Genomic DNA, 20,012 nt, shown 5'->3' with positions numbered 1-20,012 from the left:
GAAAAATAAATAAATAAATTCAGTAAAAATAAAAAGAACAAGACCTGACATCAAGTTATTCAGCAAGAAGGTCCCTGTGTTTTACTGTCACAACTGAGTCTGTTCCAGGGCTTTGAGCGTAAGGAAATTAGAGTGGGAACGTTTTGGACCAAAGCAGCGTGCGTGTGTGTGTGTGTGTGTGTGTGTGTGTGCGTCTGTGTTTGTGTGTAGTTGTTTATTCATGTGCTAAGCACCACAGTGGTAAATGTGTAGCATGAGTGCTGCCATCCTCCAGTCCACAGATGGAGAAGCTCGCCTGCCACAGCGTGTCACCACCACAATGCTGATTATAGAACCTGGCAACCCAGTGGACACAGCACCAAACACAACCACAAGCACAACCGCAGCCTTCTTCCATGCTCACAGGGGAAAGCCATCGCTGACCAGACTAGCCCTCTCTAAATCACTGCCACACTAAAAACACGTGACGTTGCTGTCTCCAAAAACAATCATGAGCAAAATCTAAATAATTGTGCAGAACTGTAACAGGTCAACTGTTTCTGCTCAGTATTCAACACAGGTGCTAAATGCAGGGTTTCCCCCAGTTATTAATAATGGAGGCACTGTACCTCCACTGAATTTACGAACGCGTTCGCAACTATAAGAGAAAAATCAATAAAACCTCAGGCTCAGAAGGGGAAAAAAGGCATAGTGGGTCTATTTAACAAAATTGCCATGGTGTAGTCATGTTTTCACCAGGTCAGGTGTAGGCTATACTGTACCTAGTAAATACTACGGCTCACCAATTTACACCACGACTGCTTATCCTCTGAGGCACTTCCCCCTCCACTAAATATTGAAATGCTGTCAATGTTAGGCAGGGGCCTATTTCCTCAATGTGGAGTCAGAGTTCACAAGAGCAGTGGGACCCAGGTGGTGCAACCTTGAGCAAGGTACTGTTCTAAATCTGAACTACTTTAATGTGCTTCCATCTGAAGGGACAGATACTTTGTGTAATACAAGCCTTGCTATTCACACAGGGTATGAGAACATGTGAGAAAAAAAAAACAGAGAGTGCATTATGGGACAGTATTAGGCTGTATTCGTGGATGTATTGTTTCTTCTACATGGAGACAGACCAGGAGGTTTTGACTGATATCGAATACCTGAGTGACAGAAATCGAAGGTTTACCCCTGATCCTGCGACGGCTGAGCTTTGAGGGATAAAAAAACCCACTGCGCCAAAAAATAACTACAGCCCTCCAGGCCAGAGTTGGAGCTTAATGAAATGCTGCATGAGAATACAAAGCAAGCCTGGGAACATGCTGAGTTTTCACTAAGTTTTACCCCGGTTGCCTCATATAATTCATTCTTTTAGTTGTCTCTCCACCTCCTTCATTTTGCTTTCCCACTTTGCATTATGCATTGTGGAACTCTGTGATCCGTTTTCCTGAAGCAGGAGTCCCCCGAGCGCGTGGCTCACACTGAGTCCTGAAGCCGCCTTCCGACATCGAAAATGTGCCGTCAAGCCGAGATCACTTCACCCTCCCTGCTTACTGCTGCCTGTGTGTCCGCACCCACGCTCGCATCCGGGGTCATCCACAGAATCCTAAAGGGCTGAAGAGGAAGCTCTTCCCCTTGGCCTTGGCACTTGTTGGAGTCCATGATTCCACTGACATTAACCCCTCCAACCCCAGTACATGCAAAACTACCTGATAACACCAAAGTGCCACCACCATATTGTTTTTGCATAAACTTTTATAAATACCCCCCTTACAATATAGCTCCATACATGTACTGTTCATTTTATGCACCCTTCTTGGTGCATCTCTCTCAAGGCCATGAATCATTTTGAGGACACTGTAGATATACAGCAGAGGTACTCATATTGCTGTACTCATCTCCAGCGCGTGGCTCTTTGACTGTGAGCTGTGGCTCTTAAAAGGTCAATAAAAATTATTATTTGTTTGTTGAACTAACAAGCGGACATCTGCATCACTGTCAGTATCACTGATAATAAAACTACTTTTCCAATCATGCAGTGCATACTAGACATCCCCCCCTGCCACGCCACCAACATATCTAGTCAGTAATGGTCATGACTGTCATGACTGCTATGAGCACACACACTGCACACAGCACATGATCCTGTGCTCGCTGTCGCCATGCTACGAGGCAGCGTTCTAATGGAGACAGGTTTTTGTCAGAGTGGGAGGATGAGTTCTTCATACCCAGCAGCAGACGTAAAGGCGCCTGCCTGTCACATGGTGGTCCCGCTGCTCGGCTCAAAAGATCACATTTCGTGAGACATCACAGGAGTCATCATAAAGATTCTTCCACCGAGTTTCCTCTTGAGTTTTCAGAAAGAAAAACTGGAAAGGAAAGTGCAACCAAACTTTTTTTTTTGTAAAGACAATTATGAGTGTTGCAGCTGCCGCATAGGAAATCACATGTCATCATGAAATGGATAAAACCATACCCTGATAGAGATGATGAAGGAATGTACATTGATAGCATGAGCCAGGATATTCCCTCAGGCATAGGACTTATTAGCAGAAGTGAAAAAAATTCCAGCTGTCTTATTTGACTGTGACCAGAAGGACATCGGATACATCAGAAAACCAAGAAACCACACTGTCTGCAGATTTAATGACATTCTGCTGCTAATGTGGAATATTTGGCAGGCCACACACAGGCGACTACAGAGGAGACCAAGGAGCCTCTCGACACGACAGTCTCCAGAACAGGAGCACAATAGGTGAGGAAGTGAAAGCAGTCACATTGCACTAGTGGAGGAGGTTCAATATGGCACCCATGAAGTGACTGCAAACACAAATCCAACGGATGGTGCGCTAGCCATACCAAGCAAGAGGACCTGGGAGGTAGCATTTCTCCACTTTCAATGCATTGGCAGCATTTTAAAGTGGAGAAGGATGTTTATACCATTGCACCCCATGTGCAATGTGTCAATCTTTAAATGATGTGAGGGAGACTGTACAGTAACATAACCAGTGAATCTGATACTCAGTACAAGGATGTGGTTTTGCAAGCTTGCTCACTTTATAAATGCAACCATCTTGAGAAATGATTACTGTTACAGAGGTTCAAACTGGCCAACAGGAGGATGAAGAGGGATAAAACCAAATGTCCATTACTTTGGAACCGATTCCTGGAAACTGACCCAGCTTCTCAACACCCTGTAACGACCCGTTACCAGCCACAGCTGACAGAAATGAGCACGTGCTGTTCAGATCGAAGGAACATTTGCAGTTCATCTTCCCTCCCATAAAATTATCGGAAACAGGCCAATTAGGTACATTTTTATAATAATTTGTCACATCTATGTGAATGTCTGACACCGTGTGTATCCTAACTAACACTTCTTAATGTGCTAATTTCCCTCGCTTGTTTCCCTGTCCAAGCAGCTGAAACATATTCATCGTTTTCAGACACTTGGGAGAACAGATGAATTTAATGTACACACAACCCCCTATCCTCCCCCCAAATTAGAACTGAGAACTTGGAACAAAATCACCACTCAAGCAATTTCCACGGCAGTAATCAAAATCACATAATTTCTCTCCTCTCACTCTCTCTCTCTCTCTCTCACTGAAATAAGGATTCGGGATATATGTTCTACCCATCAACTAAAGTGGATCACGACCTTACTGAAGCACTTGTTATCAGTGAATGGAGCATTATAGAGACTCACCGATGTCGCCAGGAATTTATTCTGATGACGTAATGGATCGCATTTAATTTTATTCCAACGCTCTGCTTGTCAGCAAAGGAACGGCCCACACTGCATGACATCCCGCCGTCTGCCGCTGACCGGTTAGGCGGTGAGCTACCATGATGAGCGGCGACTGTGACTGGCAGCACTGCAGAGAGGCACGTGATTGGCCGCAACGTTTCCCTGGGAGGAAAGCAGTACGATCCAAGAGACAGTGCTCACCATCAACTGGGTGGCAGCAGTCTTTACAGGAAGTGCACTCCTCCCACACAGTGTCCACATAGCTCAGCTGGTGGACTGCAGAGTGAAAATAAATGGGGACTGGCAGCAGTTACTTCAGAGGAGAGCACATGCCCTTCTACGCTCTTCCTAACTGAGTGAGGATGTCAAGGACATAAGATGGTTCTATGAACTGGACCAGAACGGATCGGACTACAGTAAAGTGTTTTTTTCCTGTAAAAGTAGATTATAAACAGAGAAGCTGGCCAGTTTTCATTGGCCTTTGAGCGCGTTCCTCTCTGAAAGCTCAGTTTCATTGGCCCTGTCGACCAGCAGCAGGTAGGGCCGCCCACCTACAATAGAAATGGCTGCCAGAATTATTCTAAAACGTGGAATAATATGCTCTGTCTCACAGTTTAAAAAAAGGTTCAGTACACTCCCTATATGGTAAGAGTTGCACAATTATAGGAGGTCACATTCACCAATCACATGCCGTTACCCTGTACTGTGTTCATTCCAGCATTTAAAGGTGTTCTGTTCTTTGTGTGATATGCTGGGAAGACTGGAAACCAAACTGAAACATACAGCATAGCACCAGCACTGTATTTACACGGCAAATATAACTATGTGAACCATCTGCATAATTATTTTGGGCCATTTCAGATTCTCATACAAATGTAATTGTCACACTAATTTATTATGGTTATTATGGTTTTACCTCTTTAAATAGGGCAATAATAGGCATTTATCAACATTTAAACAAGCAGTAGATGTGTTTGAAGTGCTAATTTAATAGAAAGCTAATGAAGGAAAATTTTAATTGTGGTTTTTTATTTGGGGGGGGGGGGGGGAGGGGGGGGGGCAGGGTGCTTTACAGTTGGCAGCAGCACATCATTATTGTGTACATGGTAAGGGTTAGTTTTTCCCAAGGTGGAGACTTTTAAGAATATATTTCTGGTTTGGTTTCTGTGAAGGAGATAGTCTGGAGCCCTCTCTCCATATACAGTATGTACGCATTCTCTCTCTCTCTCTCTCTCTCTCTCTGCAGGGATGTGGCACACATATCAGAAGAGATTACTGTGTGCCGTTTCCCCCTGCAGAGATCCACGCTGTTCCCCCTCTCTCCGCTCTGCTCCGGCACCCTCAAATCATCCTGCCGCTCATCACCATACCATCCTGCTGCCTCACCCCCCCCCCCTCTTCCCCCTACAGCGGTTGGGAAACTGCCACTCTGGGGAAAGAGGCATGCCGGCACGGACTCAGAGAGGAAGGGGAGATCTGAGGGAAACTCTGTCGTTCTCCCCCCCCCCCCCCCGGATATTCACTCCAGCTGAGGAAACAGGGATTTAGCTCCCTTCCCGCACCGACATAATTAAACTCGTTTCGATGAGCTGCTGTAAATGTCCACGGATCATCACAAACCCCCCCCCCCCCCCCCACCCCACCCCCAGCACCCTCCCGCAGAATAAGCTGCAGTCTTTCGTGAATCATATCTCCGAAGATCCCCCAGATTCCAGCACCCGTCTTATCGCTTGCAGAGCAGCTCACGTTCCCCAAGCCTGTCGCTCGTAATGCCATATTTAATTCCCCTGGCAAAACAAACCCCCTCTGCGCTCCTTTAAGTGTGTCACACATTAAAGCGTAGTTTCCTCCGAGCTCAGAGCTCTCTCTCACTAATCACACCGGGACACACACTCAACACTTCTGACACAGGGTGCAAAATCAGCCATTTCAGGGATGTTTTTAAAAAGGGTGCGATGTCTAACTTAGAGTGCTATGTGTTCTTACATCCCAAAATCCACCCGCTTTATATTAACTGGGGGACAATGAAACACAGGGCTGAAAGCCCTGCAAGTTTAATCCAAACAAAGCTTGTTACAAAATGGCAGACACAAAACAACAAAACAAACCAAAATCACGAAATACATACAAATAAACAGGTGTTGGATGTGGAAGTGGACAGGACAAAAGCCAGACCAAAGTGGGGTCTATAGAAGACGACTACCCTAATCAAACACTAGTAGTTATTTTTCTTCCCACAGGATAACTACTCTCACACAAAATCTAAAATCTAAAAAAGGTCACTAGAAAAGAAAAAATGAACAAAAAGAATAAAATGAACACTTCCAAAGCAACAACACACACCCAAAAAAAATCAAAGGCTACAACTTAAAAGGTATCAAACATTGTCAAAATATACACACCAGCAATCTGGTGTGCTAGATCAGTAAAGAAGAGAGCCTTGCTGGTGTGGTTGGGCTGTTTTATCCCCTGGAATGCAGGTAGACAGGTGTTCGTCATAAACCTTTAATTTCCCTCTGCAGTGCCACCTATAGGCAGAAGGGCAGTATCCAAGAAGGAAAAAAAAAACAGGAGCAGAAACAGGAACATAATACATGTATATAGACCTGAAGTCTGGTTTCAACTTTACCAGTCTAAATGGTCTGAAACATGTAATTAACAGCATTGAAGTATTATCATTATTGGTGAACACATTCAGCTGGAACAGAAATGTGACTGCTGATTGCTGACTCGAACACTGATTATGATCACAGTCTCATCGAAGAACAAAACATTTCGGTTATTTAAACAAGCCCATGATTTAACAAGGGCCTTGCATACCCATCAATATGTTCATGAACATTGACCAAACATGACCAGTTACCACACATCTGGAACTGAAAATTCACATATTTCTCTTTGAAATGTCCGCAGTAACCAAGGGTATCGTGCATGCCGCCCACGCAAGGCACGTTGTGAATAGCGCGCACATCCAAGGAGACATGGACAGAGCCAGGCACGCGCGTGCGCTGCAGCCGCGGAGTCGGAGTTGTTAGATCATGATCAGCCAGATCTTCGCAGCCACATGTTAAAGAGCGCCTCTGGGACGGCAGGCCAGAGCAGCTGAAAGGACGTGCAATAAGCCTTCCAGACGGGTTCAGCCAAGGATGCCTCTGATCATGCAGACAGCTCCTAATGGCGACCAAAAACGTGCCCTGAGTTCTCATGTATCATTAACATTACTGGCATTTGGTAGATACTCTTATCCAGAGCAACTTACCCAACTTTTGTATTTTTACAGAGTATAATTTTTGCAGCCAAATATATACTGGAGTAATGTTGGTAGTGTCCTACCTGGAAATCAAACCAGACATCTTTATGTTACAAACCCAGTTCCCTGCCCATTGTGCTACACTGTCACCTAGATAACACAAATGGCAGCAGGAAATTAGCCTTCTAGTCCTATCTGAAACTGAAAGTATGCTTGAAAAAAGGCAGCATTCAGCAACCTCAGAAGAAATTTCCCCAAATTTCCCCCCTATTTTAATTGACAGACTGCTATCATGTTGAATTGTTAAACATCTCAACAGTGCTTTGATTTGTGAACATCCATCCAACATTTAAGGGCAACCATGATCGAATCTCTATGGTCCATAAAACCATCATTCGCCCCCCCATGTCTAATGGGGACTGTGTTCACACTTTACAATTTGTATGACCTAGCACAGCGTCCATCTTCCAGCGTAATGAAAGAATTGGCTTCTCCACAGCCTGGCTCACCACTATGCCTTTCCCAAAGCAGTGTTGACAGCCTGTCAAGCCATGCATTCAAAATGATCAGTTATCTGGAAGACAGAAGGGTGCAGATGGATTTGTTATTTTTTTATTTTAAAGTGATCCAGAGCTGATGCTATCTATCAAGAAGACTTTTAATCTGCAGCCACAAAGGTCTTCATGGTTAAAAAATTAAAACCTGATATACCATTTGTGGGGAGCTCAAACAGCCAAAATATTGTCATCATTATCATAAGTACATGTAGACATTATCGCCCCCCTCTGCTTCAGTTTCATGCAATATTCTCTGTTATGTTGAGTTTACTATTCCCAAAGGCCCTACTAGATAAAACTTTGCTGATCATTTATGCAGAAATTCATGTCAAAAAAAGATAATAGCCTTCATATTTTGCCTTAATTTCCTTTAAAATAATGCAAATGAAGTTAAGTAATGAGGTCAAATGAAAGTTGTTCCCTCTTCGGTTCAGTTAGAAAGCAAATTTAAGTATGCATTGCCATGGTTACACAGAGAAAGCCTTGGTTTGAGCATCGCTGTAAATAGAACAGATATGACCGGTGAGGATGCAGCCGGTCAATATGCCAGCTTGATTTTGGATAAGGTAGGAGACACTTCCGTCTCCATGGCAATCCCATGTCGCGTGGCTTTGCCTGTCAGGTTCAACGAATGTACTGCGGACTAAGAATGGAACAAATAATTAACTGGACTCCTGGAAGAGCTGTCATTTATTCTTCTCGAGTAACAGTGAAACACCCAGAGGGGAAAGTGCCAACAGATTTATACATTATACATGTATTATACATGATTTATACAGGATAATTGCATACATTTACCAATATACCCTCTGTAATAGTAAATATGTGGATTGCGCTAAACATCAAAGTCAAATAAGACACAGAACAATAATGTCATCAGGATTTAGATAGTCATCCATGTTCTTGTGTGCTACATAGCAACCACATTTCAGCCTGTAGCAGGTGTTACGCAAAAGTAACAAGCATTAAACAGACAGTTCACTGAGGTCAGGGGATATCAGCCACTGCGTGGTCAATTCAGGAGGGCTAGAGGTTTTTCCCTAAAAAGGTTTGCGATCCCTTGCCTTAACTCTGCCTGGAGTACACTGCACTGTACTCATCTGTTCATACATACCAACCAAATATATACAAGCTTCCATTGATATTAATTCACTAAAATTATGTTATCATGTGCTCAGTAACATGAGACAACAATTACTCAAATGTAGGAGAGTAGGCTCGAGGAACAGGAGACAGAACCGCGTGCATATTGAGCATCAGGTGTGGTACAGGCAGAATTTCTTGAATAAATAGCCCAGCTATATAAACATTAAATAATTGATAGAAGATCCAAGTACAGTGCACAGATTCACTGGATAAGAAACACAACGAATCAATGAACTTTCAATACTCAATCTTTTATGATTCTTATAATAATGAATATAATAATAAAAATGTCATGAAGAGATTACATATATAAAAAGCTGTTACATCTCACAGTGATTTGTCTTTTTAAAGTAGCTAAATCCTTATGACAAAAGTATCACTAGCAAAAAAAAAAGCGCTCACAGCAAATACTCTTTTTATAACGCAGGGATTTCACAGGCACATTTTGGCTCAACAAAGCATCCGGAGGAAGACAGCGTAGCTGCAATGCACCTCTGCACTGCACGCTTTATGGAGACAAAAAAGCCAAACAAAAAAACAAATCTTAACAGTGAAAGCTACCCCGCTGTTTATATGCAATTTCCATTTACTGGGAGCCTGAAAACAGGCAAAAAGAACTTGACTTGAGTTGCCAGCAGCAAATGGGGCATTGCCTTCGGCTTAAGCCACAATGAGGTCACCCATTCACCGGCTCTCTCGGCAGTAGGGATAAGGGAGATCAAGCCCACTGAGGATGGAAACAGGAACGCACGTCTGACGTCTTCATTTCCACATCCACACACCTTCGGTGGCACGCTGTCCTTCACAAACAGCTGACAGCCTTCAAGGATTAACTCTTATCCCATCTTATGTTTACCGTTTCAAGAGCCTGTATAATCCTGTGCGGATGTGACCATCACAGGAAGAAAATGGCTCCTGTGCAATAAGCCATAAAATGAGCCTCTTACTGAGAAGATTATTCAATAAAGAAATCCACTGTAGACAAACACAATTCACTCTGGGTGTTGCAAGATGGCTGTGCATATCCTTAGCTTCCAGCTTTGCTCATTTCCAAAATCATGAAGCAGGAGGCCTAATTCTCTAGTTTATTAGCTAACAGTTTCATAGATTCCTTTAAGTATTTTGTTTTGGCAATGTTATGTCTTTTACAATATCAATGACCCAAAAATACTCCCACAAATGTGAACCTTAGCTTTGAATAGTACTCCAACGTTAATATTGCTTCCAAATCATGTTTTAAACCTACGCATGTATCTCAGACCAAACACGCAACGTATTAACAACCCGTAACAAACCCACTTGACCGCAGTTGTTCACACAGAAAAGCAGTGGTGAACACTCAAACCTTTATTGCTTTGTTTGGTGTTTTTTCGTATCTGCAAGTAGAAGCAGCTTTGGCCTGGCTGTTGGAAAGAGGGCCGCAACTTCAGCCATGCAGCTTTAGTCAATTAGAAATGTGGAAAATCTGCCCCTCAGCCTGGTCATATCAACAAAAGAACAGACAGAGGCAATTTACACTGGCGAGAGGCCTTATTTGATCTTCCAGGCGAGAACGGGATAGCATGTATCAGACAAATTCCCCCCAGAATTCCCCCTCCGTGAAATGAGGCAGTGTTTGTGAAGAGCAGACCCGCTCCACAGCATGCCCATGCCTCCCTTTTCTGCCAGGAACACAGTCAGGGACAGACCCTTTCAGCTGTAAGCTCAGACCACCAATACATACACACCCACTAAAAATGATTTATGACAAATGACTTATGGCTACACATGGCTGACATGGTGTACTGATTTTCACAGTACAGACATCATGCGTCAGATAATTAATTCAATCAAGAATTTTCTAATTAGTCTTCTCAATCATAATCTCATTATATACTGCATCAGAACGATAAAGCATGGTTTTAAATGATGCACGCAATAAACACAGAACGCTAAACTGAAACCATGAAATAGTCACACAAGGATACACTCTCAGATTCCTCCGATCCTCACCATTCCCAACCAGCAGCACCCCCGATGGTTGGGACACCGTGAGGTGATTATGTAAGCTCTCCTTGATGCTCCAGGTGTGGATGGCAGGGCTCCAGAATGCTCTGGGTCCCTGGCCCCTCCCCTGTTCCCCTTCCCCCTGGGCCCGGCACAAAGGCAGATGGCTCTGCTTTCAGATCCACACAGCACCTCCTGCTCAGCACAGATCAGGAGGACCAGGGTTTAGCACCCTCAGGATACTTCATCATGTTAAAAATCTCATAACTATCGGCGGCAGACGTGCAGTACCCTATCTGTGCAGGGGTTCATTAGATGAGCTCATGCTGTGCATTCAGTGAGCTGGATATGCATACTCATTTCTTATGGAGAACCTGGGGGGTTCCTCAGTGTGAGATTTAAACCCATGAAAAACAGGTCTGCTGCATCAACCAGTACGACACCATGAACTGTGCAGTCTCTCGAAGCCATGGTACCCCAGGCCTGGCCTGGGAGACTCACAGCCGAAGTTTGCTGGTTTTTGACACTCACTTTAAAACGGGCAAACAATTTAGGCCCAAGAAAGAAAGTCATTAGATTTAACAGTGTGACAGCTGCTTTCATTTATCAATTAAATGTTGAGTAACAATGAAAGCAACAAACCCTGTGGCTCTCCACAAGCTGGCCACTCAGTTAAAGGGAGAGAAGAACAATAAAGTCTCCATATGTTACTGTCTGATATTCCAAGAACAGGGGAAAAGGCATCCACACAACAGCTGGATTCAGTGAAGAACCTGAAAGAAATGGAACCAAGCACCTTCCGTACCTAACTTTAGCATAGCCAATAAGGTTTAGCATAAACCCAATGAACTTTTGCATAAACCACATAAGCCTTAGCATAAAAAAGTTTAGCATAAACTCCATAAAATTTAGCATGAACACCATACAGTTTAGCGTAAGCCCAATAAAGTTACATTTATTTTTAGCATACGCCCCATAAACCAAAGCACTGTGAGGGCGCGGGATGTTAGAGAACCAGATGCCACCGAATAGGGAACTAAAAGCTACTCACACAGGTGAGCTAGCCACAAGGTCTAGGAAGACTGAGGAATGGACAGCAAACTCAACAGAAAGGTCCCACGGGAAATCTCCCGGAACCACGGGCCCAAAAAGTAAGAAAAATAAAGAAGGGAGTAGCCTAAAGCAAGCAATACTCCTAGGACAAATGGTCCAGCCGAGTACAGCGAACAGAAAACAACCCTGAGAAAACCCCAAGGGCGGAAAATAAAGAAAAAACTGAAAGGCTGTAATGTAACAACGCAAAAGAAAGGAGGTGAACTCTCAAAAACAAACAGCCCAAAAGGCAAAAAGGCTGAAAAGAGTCACCACCACAAACAGAAAGTCTAAGGTGGTCTGCCGGCAACTTTGTGCCCTAAAAACAGACCTATACAAACCTTAATAAAGAGACCGTTGTAGAATATTTTGAACAAAGTCTAAATACTACGATAAACTCTCTTGAAGGTTTTTTTTCTTTACCTTACCGGCTCTATGAAAACACGAGTTTACACAGAAGCCCTGACTGAAAGTCAGCCGGAGCTTATATAGGTGGGAGCAGGTGATCCAAATTAAGCCAAAAGTGGCATGAACGCAGAACAGGTGCGTCAATTAAAGAGGCAAGAGCCAAAGACGGCCACTACACCCCAAACCATGACAAGCACAAACCCCATAGGCTTTTGTGTGAATGGCATAAAGTTTAGCATAACCCCAATAAAGTGTCACATAAACCCCATACATTTCAGCATAAACCATATAAAATTTAGCATTAGCTCCATAAACTCTCGTATAAAGCCCATAAGGATTTGAAGGTATCTCTTACCCGCTGAGGAAGACAAGGACCGCAAATGCAGTCCCTGGTGAGGCCAATGTGCACATGGCTGCAGGAGCAGTTGTCGGGACTGAGGGTGTCTATCTGAAACAGGGAAACCAGACAGAAAACTCAACACTGTGTCTAACATGGGTGAAATGTGTCCAATTAGCAACAAAGACAAATCAATGCCCATTACTGAGAGACCCAGCGTCGGCTTCTTGTGAATGGTACAAAGAGCAGTGAATGTGTCTCCACTGATGGACGTTTCTTCCTAACTGGGCCTACTCGAGTTCTATTTTGAGAGATAAATTGGCTACAGGGTATCACAGATGGTCACAGCCTCCTGAACTATTTATATACCATTGTTTTATTTTTTTACATTAAGTGTTTTTATAATCATTTACTGCCTCCCTTCAGAAAGATTCCATTTTCCCATCAGTCTGCTAACACATGTAAACACACACACACACACACACACACAAACGCGTGCCTGCACACGCACACCCACTCCTTGCACACACACCCGCTCCTCTGTAATATCCAGTGAAACTCTGGCCAACTGGTAATCACCGCGTTAAGGAAAAAGCAATCAAAGAAAATGCTTCCCTCCCTCTCCCCTGCTTGCTCACTTTCTCTCCGCCTCCCTCTGTAGTCCTATTCTGATAAGATGAAAACAGACAAGTGGGTGAATCCTCTAAATCCCAAAGGGTTCATCAGAGTCCGGGGTCATTAGGTTTGCAAACACAGGAAATGGACTTATTTCCAGATCGCTGGAATGCCGGTCATGACTCCATACAGGAGCTGATTCTCATAAGATAAACTTGCTCCCAGGTCAGAATAAATGTCTCCCACTTCACATCACTGACTGGGTTTAAGTGTATTACAGTATGGAAAACAGGATTGCTGTTTTCTTGTGTACTAAGCTCATTGGAATAGATATTCATTAGACCTAGAGACATGTTTTCAGCCAACTCACATAAAAACCATGGATCCTATGAACAGGGAATTTAAAAAAAGAATTAAAAAGCACAAGATTTGGGTGATAATCATTTCCAAGCATCTGATTAGCCTGGTGAAACTGTGAAATGAGATTGCAATATGAAAGCACAGCGAGGGCCGGGGGAGTTGATGTATTCCAAGAGCAGCACGTCTTTCAAATCAGAATACTGAGTGCCAACTTTAATTAAAATAAAATACAATGTGTGCTTAAGTTGAATTTAGTGTGTTTTAAACTGAAAAGTTATTTCATTTTCACCCGGAGTCAGGATTTTAAATATCCTGCCCTCACATTATTATTATTATTATTATTATTATTTATTGCATTTATATCATTTTGTAAAGTGCTTTTCAGAGAACTCTATTAATTGGCAAAAATATTAATTTTTCTGCACACTGAACTGGTATATTTCAGACCGTAAAAGAACAGGTGGCTGCCTGCATGTGTTTCAAAGGACACCTGTACAAGCCTGTGCTCTTCCAAAACTGCCTGAGGTTGTCGGGGTGGGACAGATACCACACATTACGTGAGGATATTCAGCTAGCTAGCCCAGCCAAACAAAATGATTGCAATAATTTGTTAGGAAGTATTGAAAGTATGCAGTTCTTCTCATTACTGAAGGATACACAGCTGATGTCATGTAATATTGGAAAACCACTGGTGCAGATGTCATCTGAATGTCTATTTTAAAAAATTGCTGAGACCTCAGAGCAGTCCCAGGTGAAACTATGCACGCATGCTTCCAGTAACCTTGGTAATGTGATTTCTCCAGACTCCATGATCCCATTGGGAAAGCAATTGTGAATCCACTGGAAAGGAATGATATATGACTCAATGAGGACATTTTCTGTCCTGTTTTGACATACGTAGCTGATATACTGTGGCACATTGGGGTCAAGGAGTTGGGCTGTCGGGGTTAAGTTTTATAAAACAAATTACTCAAATTGAACTGACCCTGGACCTTCCAAATCCCCTGGCCCACATTACTCAATGATACGGTATTGAGCAATGGATGGCGTCACCTGCAGTTTTCATCAAATCAATTAGCATTCTAGCGCAGTTGCAGATATGGTTGAATGTTAGACTATTCTATTGACTGGAGGCAAATTATTAGATTCTGCCAACGGGCAAAAGGAACTAGCTAAACAAACAGAAAAACAAACAAACAAATAGATGAATAAATCCAATTGAGAAGGAATAAGATAGGGGCAAAAATAGCAACCCATAACATAAACAAACATCCGCCCATCAGTCCTTCGCCTTAGGACATCTCGTCTTTTCTTCCTCTATAGTGGATTTTGATACTGTAATCTCTGTTGAGGAGTGTGGATCAATTCCTCTTGAGAACTCCACCCACAGATCCACGGATTACCACGTCTGCCCCTGAGATACAGCTCCATGTGCTAATCCCGCCCCCAGACAGCCACAGGCCACTCCCACCCATCACCAATCGGCCACCTAAAATACACGCCAGGGGGAGTGTTTCTGTAAAACATCAACAGATACACGTATTGTACGCACAAAAACACACGCACATGCATGCACACCCACACACACACACACGCACAAGCACACACACATACACATGCATACATGCATGGACACACACAAAGCACATGAAACCTCATTTTCTTTGCAACAAGATCTTAACAGGGTCCCGCCAAAGGTCAAGTAAAACAGCAGTTTAATCCCCTCGCCACAAAACATGGCCACTTCAATTTCGAGATTCAATGACAAATTTTCCTCCCTCCCTTATCTCTCTTTCTCTTTGTCTCATGATTTTACTTGTTTTCTTGAAACATGTTGGGTAATCTTTTCTTTGCAGCTGTGCAGATGCGTGTTAGTTGGGGGACGGCGGGGGTGGGGGGGGGGGGGTAGGGGGGGTTAAGGGAGGGGCTGACGCTGACAGAATGATCAAATGCAGCAGAAAAAAGCCTGACAGATTGTTCTCTCCGTAACATTCTCAGGATTATTACTCTATAATGGCTGGAACATAATATACATATTTATATTTTATATATAAATAAATAAAATGTATATACATATATATATTTTCCTTTTTTAAAATAACGAGATTTCCAGACACATGACATGTGAGTTCATCTGCTGCCCTTTTGCTCCACAGCTCAGGAATTAGTCACCGCCCTGTCATTTCTCCTTATGGCCCTTCTGCTTGAGCTTCGTTCTCTCCTGATTTTCAGCCAGGCACAAAAAGGACATCCCCTGGCGGGAACGCGAGCGCCCCTGCGTCTCCCGCCGCTACGCATCCCGGGCCCTGACGTCCTGTCAGAGCGCTCCCTCGGCTGACGGCTGATTCATCGCCACGGTTCAGGGGCTTGGGCTTATTCATTAATGCAGATGAGTGTGCGCCCCGCTCTCTGCTCCTGATGGTGGACTGTGAAACGGCCCTACTCCTTCTTCACCTGGTCGTTACCCCAGCTCTTTACCTGGCGGCTCCCTCACTCACTACAGGTGAACTCCCTGGATTCTTCCCAGGCAATTCACCAATGCATTACCTGGCTGTGGGCTTGACCATTACCTGACTGTTGGCCCACATTTCCTGACTTTTAATGTAGTTTTAAGCTGATCGTTCATCACTATAGTTAACTGGCTACTACCCTAACAGTTGCCCTTCTCTGCTTCTCTGTCACTACTTTAACCTTAAACAGGCGTACATTGTCCACATATAGTATATTTGTTAATTAACAGCTAAAGGTGAAGCCGAATAGTGTAGGTCATTCCAATTCATTATTTCAGTTAATGCTAAAACAGAAATGATGATTTAATGGTATCCTCATTCTCTGTAATTAATTCCTAAGACTGCTTACAAAAGAGAATTATAGCCTGCAGCTCACTACAGCAAAGCAAGCGAGTGTCGATTAATTATTAATCATTATTATGCTATTAAGTCTGGAGAAGTTATCACCCTATTGGTTGCAATGTCATGGCATAGCATGCCACACATATTACATATAAATAAAAAAATAATAGATGTATGAGTTTGTGTGTGTGTGTGTGTGTGTGAGAGAGAGAGAGAGAGAGAGAGAGAGAGAGAGAGATCGCCAGAGGGAGAGCAAGGGAGAGAAGGGGTGGGGGGTTGGTTTGGTGTTTATTAACACAATTCTGCACATTTGCATTCCAACCTTACAGACTGCCATAATATTTTGACATGCCAAGAACTCTGCACCTGCACAACTACCAGAGTCAGCACACTGGAATGCCAACTTGATTTAAATGTACTCTCCCATTCACAGTTTAACACCCAAACTCCAAATAACAGTTTGCTGTGTTTCATCATCATAAACAGAAACCTTCTACAATGCTCTATATACAGTGTAGTTTACGTGCAGTGAAGTTACACACAACTGCATACAGCAGCTCCGGAGAAAATGTGGATACATGCCCTGTGAATACGGGAGTGAGAAGTGTGCTGAGCGGACGGGAACCGTACGAGGGCGTGCACACCCCGCCCCACTTACGAACATGCCAGTTTGCGTAGACTCACCTATTCCATCACCCGCAACCCGCTTGACTTTCACAATCCTTTTTCTCTTTCAATCGCTCACATTCTTTACTCCAAAAATTGCAAGCAGGGTGGTGCTGGGTTTCTGATAGTGGCAACTGCACTCTCCCTCGTTTCCCAAATCCATTTATGTTAATCCTGTTCGCTTTAGCCTGTGCACCTACTTTTAATGTCACGCTTGATTGGAGGGTGAATCTGCGGTCCAGCTGCCCCACTGTGCACAGGTTTAAACTGCCACGCCCAGATCTTATTACCCAGAATTCCTTTCGCACTTGTAGCCATTTCTGCCTTTCTCTAAAGGGGTCCTTTTTCATAGTTTGGCTGTCACGATGGCAGTGGTATGTATGCTTGTGAGTGGGTGGGAATATATGTACATGCATGTGTGTATTCTGTACCTGTGCGTACATACATATGTGCGCTTGTGTGTTTGCACATACATTCCTGTGTGCACGCATGCATGCGTGTGTGCATGCGTTCATACGTGCATGTGTGTGTCAGCGTGTGTGCATGTGTGTGTGTGAATGTGTGTGTGCGGTTTGTGTGCGTGTGTGTGGTGGAGGGAGGGGATCTGGGGCATTCACCTCTCATAAGACAAGCCAAGTAAGACTGTTAAACCGTAGACATAGATCCATACAATCTAACCTGCTTTGTACCTGACTTTTTGCCAAATCAGTGCCTCACACTGAATAGGTGTGATGCTGCCAGCTGTGTTCACAGCTTTATCCAAATGAACAACCTCCTGACCCATCTGGCAGAACCACAGGTCCACATTCACTGCTTACAGGTCTTATGGGCACAACCCAATAAATCCACCATGTGTTTCCTGGTAATTACTGTGAAATGAAACCACATGAGGACAGTCATTATGTGGCTCTAGACTCTCTGGACATGCAGGGTTACAATCTAAACGGGCTGTCCTTTTTCATATTTTGGAAAGATATTCTGTTTAATTTGTGCTCAGGGAAAAATCTTGCAATTTATAAATGTAAGTTATAAATTTTACCCAGTGCAGGGCCCCACCCCCCTATGTTTTGCCTGGTCAAAGGCCAGTGAAATATACATCACATAAAGTAATGTAATAGCCTAGCATTTTACTGGATTAAACATTCAAGGTTGACCACATAATCAATCTACCTACCGAACACCTCGAGTCTTACTTGGCTGTTTGTGCAGTATGTAACTATAACCTTCACCTGTCATCTGTGTGTTCGCTCTTGCCCATCCAACCATGCCATTTCAAAGCCACAACTGCCTCCCCCTTCCCCCCCCCCCCCCCCCCCCCCCCCATTTAGCCCAACCACTGAAGTGAGCACAGAATGAAAAGCCACTACATAGTCCAGGTCCAAGTAACATTAATATGCAACTGTAATACAATTCTAAAGAGATTAAATTCAGTTTATATTAAAGTATGAAAGAGAGCCAAGCCTTACTGTTTTTCTATGTGTATCATCTCTATGGAATTTTATATCTCTGTCGTGTCACATACCTTTAACTTTACGAAATGTAATAGCCACAATTAACAATTCAAAGGAGACCTAGATACAAATATTTGTAGTCTGTTAAAAGGCTATAGTGTAACTTACGAACCGATGTTAAAGTATATGAACTGCGCAATACAATGTTCAGATGGATTTTTTTTTACATAACCTTTAAACGATTTTGGTTTGTTTACGTTGACTCGCACGCGATAGTTCTTTCTATATTCCACTGTACACGCTGACAAGCAGAGTTGGGTTTTTGAAACGCACTTACAGATGTGCACGCGCTAGCAACGCATGCGGTGCTCCTAAGGCGCACTAAAGTTAAAATCACGCAGACATTTACTTACCCGTGACTATGCGTACCAGGGAGCATTTCATAAAGATTTCATCCGTCGTGGGTGCTAGTATTACCCATATGACTCGAAAGTGCGGTAAGCAGCGGATCCGTTATATGGAGTTCAGCTTAGCAAAATAAATAAATAAATAATGTGGACGATTATTGCCCGTACTTAAATAATGTGGACGATTGTTGCCCGTACTTCAACCCCAGTCTATCCAAGGAGCTCCAGCTAAAGCAGTTGGTCCGTGCACATCTGTCTTCAAAAACAAATGGTTGTGGAGACAAGCCCACCGCGTTCTCTGGCACTGCGAGGGGAGACTTCGAGCACCACTGTAAGCTGCCTTTCTGACGACGCTCTGTGCGCACGCTGTCGGACCCTCCAACAGTTGGAGATGGAGACTGACGTAGCCGAAAAGCAGCCACAGATGGCTCTGTTAGATTTAACTAGTAAAGACATTTTAATGTGTACCAAACGCGCTGCACACCTTTCATCTGACTTCACAATAAAAAAAATACTTTATAAAACGGATCCATCTATAACTGGCTCAGTGACAGCACACATATTAAACTACTGAAGTATTTTTCTTCTAATGTTTTTTAAACAGCCTTTGACGTAGATGAAGGCATACTAGCTCAAAATATTTATCATCAATCAGTGGCGATCGATTACGATTGATGTGTACACTTACTGCGCGGCGAACGGTATAATTAGCGATGAAGGCGCGCGCAAATATAAAAATGAATCATTCGCTCTGTCACAGTGTAGGGCCATGCGCTGTAATTCCATTATATGTCGGAAGGTAAAATATGGATGGAAATCTTACATACAATATACAGGATTTGTTGCGAGGTCTTATATTACTTATATGATATAAATAATTTACATTCACTTATGAAGATAGATGTGGGTTGACTTGGCTTTGCTTGTTGCTTTCAGCGCGGATGCACTGACAGAAACGGCCTGGTTGCCTTATTGTTACTGTGATGTAATCAAGTGTAAATAATCCATGTCAGTGCACGTTTAATGATTTCACCACAATACGTGCAGCACATGCTGGAGACATTCTTTCAATCATCATTGTGCTAAGAGGATGACCTGGGACTTAGCGGATTCAACTAACCCTGGGGCTCTGGTGGTCAGATGTCAAAAATA

General features: G+C 43.4%; 1 protein-coding gene across 2 annotated transcripts in view; it reads right to left on the bottom strand.

The window, feature by feature from the left end:
* Nucleotides 1–19,457, bottom strand: part of LOC118217682 (gamma-aminobutyric acid receptor subunit pi) — a 32,855-nt gene extending 13,398 nt beyond the window's left edge. Inside the window, exons 1-2 of one of the 2 annotated variants that reach the window (XM_035399633.1) lie at nucleotides 18,867–19,457; nucleotides 12,528–12,616 (exon numbers count right to left, since the gene is read on the bottom strand). In XM_035399633.1, coding sequence (XP_035255524.1) covers nucleotides 12,528–12,583 — 56 coding nt within the window. In that variant the 5' untranslated portion in view covers nucleotides 12,584–12,616; nucleotides 18,867–19,457. Of the gene's footprint in view, nucleotides 1–12,527; nucleotides 12,621–18,866 lie in introns of both variants that reach the window. The other variant, XM_035399632.1, reaches the window with a different exon arrangement.
* Between the last annotated feature and the right edge of the window lie 555 nt (nucleotides 19,458–20,012).

This window comes from Anguilla anguilla, chromosome 18 (assembly GCF_013347855.1).
Source record: "Anguilla anguilla isolate fAngAng1 chromosome 18, fAngAng1.pri, whole genome shotgun sequence".
Taxonomy (NCBI): Eukaryota; Metazoa; Chordata; class Actinopteri; order Anguilliformes; family Anguillidae; genus Anguilla; species Anguilla anguilla.
This window is presented reverse-complemented; position numbering and strand designations above follow the sequence as displayed.